The 10,207-nt window shown below is 33.5% G+C and overlaps 1 protein-coding gene across 2 annotated transcripts in view; it reads right to left on the bottom strand.

Annotated features, from left to right (window-relative positions):
- Positions 1-9,836: 9,836 nt before the first annotated feature.
- LOC136026586 (uncharacterized) overlaps positions 9,837-10,207 on the bottom strand; it is a 91,697-nt gene continuing 91,326 nt past the window's right edge. For both annotated transcript variants that reach the window (XM_065703294.1, XM_065703293.1), the window contains exon 8: positions 9,837-10,017. In XM_065703294.1, the coding sequence (XP_065559366.1) occupies positions 9,960-10,017 (58 nt within the window). In that variant the 3' untranslated portion in view covers positions 9,837-9,959. The remainder of the gene's footprint in view (positions 10,018-10,207) is intronic.

The following is a 10,207-nucleotide window of genomic DNA, read 5'->3' as shown; positions in this document are numbered from 1 at the left end:
GTTAATATTCTCAATTTAATCATTTTAATCACTATTATTTCGTTATCTTTGATTTATTTTATGTTATAAATTAATTAATAATATATTAATTATTTTAATTTATTAACTGCACCCTCTACTTTATTTTAATAAAAATGAAATTCCAAAAATTTATCAAATAATTATAGCCTTTATGTTATTTATTTGAAATTTTTTGTCCCTAAAATTTTTGCACTTGCGGCAAGTGCCCCTATGTCCCTCTCCTAAAAAAAACACTGTCAAAGGATGAGTTGGCACGTAGATTAGTTTTCAATAGCAGAGGTTATTCCGAAGATATCATCTTTAAAATCCACCAAAAGAAGTTTTGGTAACAATTAACACATCAATTAATACAAGGTAGCAATTAATGCATCAAAATAATTGACTTTTTGTGATGATTCTAAACATATAAAATTCATTTACTTTAATGTTACCCATCAAAAGCTACATGAAAACTTGCCCGATTTTCTAAAAAGGAGGAAACAACCCAAAAAGTCTTAGAATCTTAAAGAAAATCACACCATCAGATGCAGCATATCAGAGAACCTTACTGAAGGGGTCTCAAGCTCCTATCTACAAAATGTAGATTTTCGCATTTTTGCCAGATCAAGGATGGGTTTTCATTTCTTTGCTTTTTTTTCCCCAAGGGTGATCATATCAAACAAATAGTCATATAAGACCGAGAGACGGCTCGTTCGAACGGAAATTAAAAATTCTAGTACCCTTTTTAAGTCACTAAAAGATTAGAGCGTCTTTAGGCCCCCTGCACCCCTGTTTCCCCTGAAGACATCCGATACAAATTTTGAGACTGCATTTTGGTTCCAAATAATTGGATAGTCAATTAACCATGCATCTGTGGATGTCATGGGTTTCCACTGCCCCTCGGGGAAGTCCTGTAAATTGCACAGTTTATCAATTGCTTACAAACAGTATTTGTCATTGGGAAATATTCAGATTTTTTTGAGGAGGGGATTTTCAGCAGGTAGAACTTTCTGTGAGAGCGGAAGCTTCCGGGAGAATTTCAAAGGAGAGGTGAGGGGGATTTCCCGGCATGGTTTGACTCAAGCATGTACTTGTTAAGTTTTGGCTTGCCAGTTAAATTGCACAGTAGAAATAGTTTCGACAACCTGCCATCTTTTGAAAAACTTTTTCAAATACAGATTGTTTCTAATGTCTCTACTTTCATAAAATATTTGGATCCATTGCAGAAAAGGTGAGAGCTATCTGAAATCACAAATCTGAAGACAAATGGACCAAAGCAATGACAATTCCTAATTCTCAATTTACCTATTCAAATTTTATTAGCAAGTCTCTAGTACCAAAATTGTTCTTTTTTATTCTTACTTAACATACATAATTGGAAATAGGGTGCAAGTATGTTTGCTTGTATCTTTTATTGTAATTATTCTTATTATTACTCGAAGAAGAGCTTTCTAAGACATCAAAGCAGGATTCATGGTAGATTCCAACCAGTAAATTATCAATTACTTTTCTAATATTTTATTTTAATAAAGAATACGGCTCATAGTAAAACTTTGAATTTGGATGTAGCAGTTTTATTTATTTATTTATTTTTTTGAAAAAAGAAAGATACTAACCTGTTGTCCGTTTATTTTGAAAAATCAACTCGAAGCTTTTTCTCAAAAAGCCTTCTTTTAAAACTTAAAACCTTTTCCCTTATAATAAAGTCCCTTATTCTTCTTGAATGCAAGTCATTAATTGTAGAAAAATTCATTAGATATTGGTTTTTGTTACATTGCTTTTCAAAATTATAGCAGGAATCAAGGAACCTAGTTTTAGTCGCTTAGCTCTGGCAGCGTGTATTTAGAGATAATTCCTTCTAGATTTAGGTCAATTCGGTAATAAGCTCTGCACAAGGAGTCAAGAGGATAGCTCATTCCCCAAAATATTTAAAAAACATTGGGTAAGAATTCAGTCCATAAAGCTGCGGGTGAGAACAGTGGAAGGCTATTATAAAATTATAATAAATAAAACAAAAATAAATTATGCCTATTGTTGCCCCAATTTTATTTATTTTTACAACTATGTTTTATCAAATCTTTGATCAAATCTTTGTCTTTAAAAATTACCAGCCCGTCTATACATTGACTGCTTTGACCACCCCTCCCCCTCGCTTAAGAAGCTTGGCTGGTGACGCCTCTGACTGAAGGTGATAAGAGTAACAAGGTACAATCTAAATCGAGACCTTAAAGCAAAAACTAAAATTTGGCTATGAATATCTATTTTTACCGTACACAAACTAAGCTAAACTTGACGTACGTTGCCTGAGCAACGTGAAGTGTTGCGGCAACCTTTCTACAGCTTCGCCAAATAAAGTGTTGCGAGAGCAACACTTTAGTTTCGTTTCTTTGCTATCGGTTAAACGCTAAAGTTGTCAGCCTATCGAAGCTTTTAAAAAGTTATGTTCAAATAAGAACGCGATCAGTAATCACATGTTCAGAGGATATTCCTCAGTGTTGAAAAAACACAATAACAAAAAAATATCGAAAGAAGGGACTAAATTGACTTTGCAGCCATTTGAACTTTATCCTTTTCAATCGTAGACATCGTGACGGATGAAAGCTTGAGACAATATCTTATATAATCTAGTTGGTATTATAAAGCTATCCGTAACTTTTCAGGATTAAAATACCATAGGTGACACTAATTATTACGAAACTACCTCATTGTTTTACGTTATCGTTTGTACCCGTTACGTAAACACTTGATTCTAGGTTACAGTGAGTACGGGTAGGCTACACCAACTAGCAAAAGTTACAAGCCCCTCTTCACTGAAGATGATTGTAACCTAACAGACGATTATTACTTACAAGTCCCCTGAATTTCTTGCCACTGGAGCCAAATTGGTCTACCATCAACTACACCGGAAACAAATATAGGTACACCACCTAGCCAAAGTTGCAAACCCCTTATTGCCGAAGATGATTGTGGTCTAACAGCCGACTGTTGCTTACAAGTCCTCTACTTGTCTCACAATTGGTATCGGCCTATTTTTGGTTTCAGTGTGTATCGTACTATTGGAGTTGTCAACCCCTTAAAACTTTCAAACTAGTATATCTCATGAAGGAATTTTTGTATCAAAAAATGGATGACATAGACTTTAATCAGCTCATCAAGAGCTATCGACTTGCCGTCAAAACAATTCTATCTGTCATAGTTCAAAAGTTGATTTTTTTGCCAAATGCAAACTTTTAAACGTCACCACTTAGAAAGGAGCAAAGTATAAGTTCCAATTTCTTTAGCAATGACAGAACTTTTAAAGTTTAAGAGGTACATCTGATAACATTTCTCTACCTCAATCCCAAGTCCTAAAAAAGCAAATGATAAACCCAGCCGAAATCACGGCAGAACTTTCGGACCCGTGGGAAAATCCTGCTTTTTTGCTTCTGTAAATTTTTTCTATTTGTCACTCAAAGAAGATATATTGGCTGCGGGGTGGTTAACTACCGCATATATTTAACACTTATATATTTTAGTCAATCTTCAATTTCAAATTGGTGCCTGCCTGCTTGCCTGCTAGAATGGAACTTTCCACTCGAAAGCCGAAACATGGTTTGATGAAACGAAAGCTTGGCTACACAACTTCAAATACTCCTCTCTGACATAAGCTATATAACTCCACTTCCCTTCGCACACCATAGGCTCTGGCTCGTGGACAAGCAAAAACCATCGTTTTGGGCCCCAGGCAAGAGTTCTGCAGAGCTTTCCAAAATGTAATGTCATATTCATCAATCCGGCCTGAGGTCCACACATTCCGTAAAAACCACACAGGTTAGACCCTTAACAGTTTCCAGGAATAAGCCGAGATCGGCTGCATAGGAAAAAAACACAAAAAAACGGGACAAAACCAAAGTGTTGCTTTCGCAACATAATTTAAATCTTACTATATACAATCCGTGACTGTCAATAAAAAACGTCAATTACTAATCTGGAAATAATACTCTGAAACTATCCAACAGGAAACAGTCTCCCCAGCAGTCTTTTTTTTTTTACTTTGAGAGATTTATCCCTTGAATTGGGATGTCTAGATATTAGACGGGGATTTTTTCTCTGATGGTAAGGGATTCTTAAGGAATAAGTAGAAGGTCACTTTACAAAGATGTTTCAAAATTGTGTATTATAGACAGCTCAATCAAGTTTACGATGTGTAAATATCGAGAACAAACCGGTTTCTTCGTTAGTTTATTTCAGCTTAGCATTAGACAAGACAAAGGCAAGTGACATAACCGATTGGAAACATATAATCTGGGCTATATATTTGCACATTAGGGTATTAGGGTTGAAGGGGGGGGGGTAATGTATTTGGACAGTTTGAAGTTGGAAAACAATTCTTACTTCATAATATGCAAAATAAATTGCAACTAACACATTTTGGAAGCAGACCTGTTATACTATACCCCCCCCCCCCTAATGTACAAATATATAATCCAAACTTGTTTCTAAAGTAACAGAGATCCTAACGAAGAAACCGGTTTGTTCTCGGGTTTTACAAGGGGCAAACTTGACTGAGTGGTGTATAACACACAAGTACCGAGTTTTCAAGGTTTTAGTTATTTGTTATTCTGGTATTTAAACCTCAAAGAGAGGATTCTATTTTAATATTTTATTCACCAATTGTTTGGTCCTCCCCAAAATACAGGAAAGGCTCACAACTTCTGAATTTGCAAAACGTTTAGCACAATAATTTACCAGAGGACTAGGCTTTATAACTTCAATTACCCAAGCGTGATTAGACCTATTCAGATTAGAGACGCCAAGTCTTAGTCCATCTCTCGTAGAATGTAAGTCTCGAAAACATTTAGAGCAATATTGTGCCTTTTGATAGTTTATTTGGTCAATTCAGAGACATTAAATTTAGGCAAATTAATTTTGAATTCTCACAGTCAGTAATTCAATAATCTAGCTTTATAAACTTCTTGTTTCAAGTCTTGATTCAAGAGCCGGAAATGTATCCACCTCACTCCTTATTGCTCCTTTTTAGTATTATTTTCTTCCTATTTATGATTTGAAGAGGTAAATATAAAAAGGATAATATGTTTAATTAATGATTTAGAAAATTATACTTCGCTCAGTTCTAAAAATTAATTTACCAATCGAAACGTAAATAGTTTTTTAGGGATACATAATGCTTCAAAAATTTTACTATATATAATGATATATAATATATAAGTATATAAGTAATTTAATAATCAGTAATTCAGTAATTCAATAATCTAACTATATAAACTTCTTGGTTCAATCGATACGAAATCACTTTACTAATCGATACGTAAATAGTTTTTAGGGATATATATTGCTTCAAAGATTTTACCATATATAATGATATATAATATATTAGTATATATGCTTTTAATATATAAACATATTAGTATATATTAGTAAATGTTTAATATATTAGTACATATAACTATAATAACATAATGCTTCAAAATGTTTTAATTTTTTGCAAAAATGCTTCAAAGCTTTGTTTTTTTAAAGGTATATTCCAAATGAGAAATAATAGAAATTGTCACACTTGCAGTCAAAAGTTGTTGGGGGTTCATAGTTTAATTACTTACATATGGAAATATAAACGTCTAAAAATCTATGGGCTCGGTCAGTAAAACCGTCAGGCCTGCTAGTCAAGTGGGGAGCCCCCGGATGTAACAAAGAATTGATCTTAGTACCCCCTAAAGACGTTAGTTTAATGTTTAATTATGTAGATGAACTAGTTTTTGAGGGTCAACGACACCTATTTTTTCCTAGAGCTTGCACGGGGGTTTCTTTTGCTTCTGAATATGTAAGACTTCCTAGGGGCCAGATATTTGTATTATTTCCAGTGACAAAGGTTTTCACTTTATTTGGTCTAGACAAGATTTTCTTTTGCTTCTAATTACTTAAGGCTTCCTTCGGGGCATATATTTTTACTGTTTCCAACAACAAAGTCATTCACCGTTACCTGGTCTAGACAATAGTTTCCTTTTGTTCTCCAACTGTTCCTCCAGCCCCAGTTTGCTCAATGATATCAAATATCTTGCAAAAATCTCAGCCAATTCATGGGTTAGCCAATAGCATCTCGTAATATTTGCTGCAACTTTGAACACTCTTGGTTTCATTCACGGCTGCTAGAACTTTCATTTCCAACAGAGTAAAGGCACTCATAAACAATTTTAAAATTGTATATATTAAAAATACAATTTTTAGAAGTGGGCCTGATGGTGTTTCCAACCGGGTAAGCACGATTTCAGACTTTTAAATTTCAGTATGTAAATAATTGCATCTCCTAAATTATTACGTAACAAACACGTGCACGCAATAGACCAAATAAACCATAAGACCTGCATCTTAGATAAAACCTTTAGGAAATCGTCGTTAAACTTTCTCCGTGATCTTAAACCACTATAGAGGAAAAGAGTAGTGGCTATATGTGTGCTAGCACGTAGAGATTAAGAGATAGCACACTACTCATTTATACATATATAACATTACATTAGGTGAGTCGAAACGGTTAACGAATTAAAGTTAAGGGGATGTGGCACATTAAATTGTCACCCTATCTCACCCATTATCAGCTTTGTAATTTGTGCGGCAAAACTAGTTAAAAATAGTTGTGCGGTCTTGCTAGAACTGGTAGAGCTTGGATGAGAGATCCGAATAAATGACAAAACTAAAATTCGACACCTACTTTCCGGAAAATCATAGAAAAACCATTGAAATTCTCGTGTTTTGTGCCGGAGATTAAGATTTTCAGTTTTAATGATACTTGCATCATCAGAAAGTTTGAATTTTGTTTTTCTTCGACTACGAAGAGTAGAGTTTTCCTTTTGAAGTTAAGGAAAGTGGAATTCCTAAAAATGTTCTAACATACATGCTAGGAAAACGCTACAAATCAACTGAAACCAATTATTACTGAAAAAATTGGCTGCTCATTTGAATTCAATTCCTCATTCCTGTTTATGTTTTACAGACGCTAAGATAATGCGGTCCTTACTCTTTTGTAATTTTCAATATATTTTGATTGCACAGTAGTATAATTATCGAGTTATTCTTTAGTTTTTAGTCACAACTTTGTTTGTAATTTAATATTATTTTGCTGTTTCTAGTTCCATGCCTTTTTCTTGTTCTGTCATTTATCTGTTCTTTAACTGTTCATTCATCATGTTATGTAATTTTCCACGTGTCATAAGATCCTAAGAATATATTCCTCTTTCCCGTCTGTCCTTCACAGACTCAAACACGCTAAACTAACAGGTTTCTTCATTCTATTTTAATTTACTTTGTCTTCGTTGCACAAAATTTAATTTTTTTTTCTTCGCAATTCCTCTGTGTTTCTCAAAAACGCACTTTTTTGGGTGCCAACATTTCAATGATCTAAAAAGATTCCCCCTCCCATTTGTCAGTTCCCTATTAAATAAATTTTTTTTACCGACCCTTCTCGTGCCCGGGTGTGTTTGTGATATATCCTTATTCGCCTAACAGAATAGGATTAAGAAGTCCGAAAAGCATTATTAGAGGTAGATAAAGATAAGTTATTTGAGGAGACCCACATTTTTTTAGGAAGGCTAAGTTAGATAAAACAGAAAGGAAATTTAAGAATTATATTGAGTTACAAGAAAAGTCACTAAGATGTTTGAGGATTTGAGGGGTAGACCTCACACCCCTCTCCACGTATCTGCCTCTCTCCATTTGTTCCGTTTTCAACTTCTTGCAATTCAAAAGAGTAAAACCAAACCCAGCAAAACAGTAAAAATTAAAAGAGCGGTTACTTTTTAAATGAGTTCTACTTGACTTATGATCGTGACATTTGATAGTGATATAAATAAAAAATTCAAATACAAACAAAATAGATATTTTTTTACTGATACACGAGAAACTCATTTGAGAATTGATTGGAGAGTTATTCATTCTATTAGATTTGTGTTCGCTTTTTTATACGAAGTCTTTATTTCATTTAAAACATAAATATGATAACTAATAAGTCCCTATATTTTACTAAATTATATAAAAAAAACTTAGAAAGAAATGAAATGACTTTTTCGCAAGCTAAATCTTCTAGTTAGTTTCGGAGCGTCAATAAAGAGAAAGTTTCCGTAATGACACTCCATCGTCTAAGAGGGAGGCAGCAGAACTCGTATTTCTAATGTTTTCTGTTCGTCTTAGGTTTCACTTTATTCTTGGTAATGTTAATTAATATTAAGTTTAAATTATTATGTCCCTTTATGTGAATTTTCTCCTTATATATATGGTTTTCAGCAAAACAAAATGACTGGCCGTTCTTTAATGGGAGACCGCAACAGAACTCTTGTTTGCAGTAATTTCTATTCGTTAATTATCATTTGTTTTGATTGCTGTCCGTCTTAGTTTTTATATCGTTCATAATGACTTCCCTTCATCTTATGCTTGATTCATTATGTAACTTTGTCTCTGCTCATTTTCGGTTTTAATGTCTCCACTTTAATATCAAAACTTTAAAACATAAGGTTAATTTATGTTTTTTCTTCAGTCGATACAGCTTTAATGAATTTTTAACTACAAGCTGTTTATAATAACAGTTTTTTCCTTTTTTTTTTTAGCGGAACCTTGCTCCTGGGTGCCAGCCACTACGATGGCTTGGATTTGACGAAAAAATGGGTTCAAGCGGGGACAAAAATGTTCGCTCTTTTTTGCCTATACCTTTTTTTTCTCCTTTTTTTAAGCGTTTAGTTGTCTTAAAAACAATTTTATTAAATTTAAATTACCAGCTGTTAATAAAATGTTTTTCTCTTCTTTTTAGCGGGACCTTGCGACTGGGCGCTAGGTCGCTATTGACAAAAAATGGATCCAAGCGGGCACAAAACCTTCGCTCTTTTGTGTCCATATTTTTTAATTTTTTTCTGCTTTTTATAGCGTTTTAATGTGTTACAGTTTCATGACATGCTAATTAACTGATGTTTATATATATATATATATATATATATATATATATATATATATATATATATAGTGACACCTTGTGCTTGGGCGCCAGCCTGCACGAACGCTTTGATTTGACAAGAAAAAATTTGTCCAAGAGGACACAAATCTTTAGCCTCTTTTTTGCTTAAACTTTTTTCTCCTTTTTAAGCGTTTATTTTCTAAGAAAATTTAATACATTGTAATTACCAGCTGTTAATATTATGTTTTTTTCTCGTTTTTTTAGCGGGATCTTCCGCTTGGGCGCCAGCTGCTACAAAGGCTTTGATTTGACAAAAAATGGATCTAAGCGGGCACAAAACCTTTGCTCCTTTGTGTTGATACCTTTTAATTTTTTTCTGCCTATTTTAATTAAAAAAAAATGTCTTTAAAACAGTTTTATGACATGCTGATTACCAGCTGTTTATAATTTTTTAGCGTTATTTTGCGCTTGGGCGCCAGTCGCCACGAACGCTTGGATTTGACGAGAAAAAATGTGTCCAAACGGACACAAAACGTTTCCCTCTTTTGTGCTTAACTAAAACTCTTTTATCTCTTTCTCCTTTTTTTAGCATTTTATTATCTTAAAAATAATTTTAATACATTTTAATTACCAGTTATTCATCTATTTTTTTCTCTTTTTTTTTCTTCGCGGGACCTTGCACTTGGGTGCCGGCCACTACTATGGCTTGGATATGACAAAAAAATGGGCCCTGGCGAGCAAAAAGCTTTTTGCCCTTTTGAGTTTATAATTTTTGATTTTGATTTTTTTTGTAGCGTTTTAATGTCTTAAAAATAATTCTAATACATGCTAATTATGAGCTGTTTTTATTTTTTAATTTTTTTTTTTATGGTACGTCAGTTTCCTGAATGAAGGTAAAAGAGTATACAATTGTAATCTATCGTATAATTTATATCCCCGTAAAAAAAAAGAAAAGAAAAAAAACGAACAAAGCGTGTATCACAGACAAAATTGGCGATCACTTATAGATTCAGATGTCATATACTGCTTATTGTTCAGCTCTTCTCCTTAGTAGCTCCTTCAAAGACACTTTGGGTCGTAGAGACCTATAAGAAAATATTTGTTTAAAAAATTAAAGCTGTTAGTGAAGAGAGTTAGTCGCGGTAGGTTTGAGCCCTCCTTAAATTCTTGAAAACTTTGCTTGGTTATAAGATTTTAAGAATATGATAAAACATTTGGACCTTCACCTTAGACGGAAACCTATTTTTCCTTCCTTAGATTGACATGGAAACTGTT

The sequence above is a fragment of the Artemia franciscana genome, chromosome 4 (assembly GCF_032884065.1).
Source record: "Artemia franciscana chromosome 4, ASM3288406v1, whole genome shotgun sequence".
Classification (NCBI taxonomy): Eukaryota; Metazoa; Arthropoda; class Branchiopoda; order Anostraca; family Artemiidae; genus Artemia; species Artemia franciscana.
This window is presented reverse-complemented; position numbering and strand designations above follow the sequence as displayed.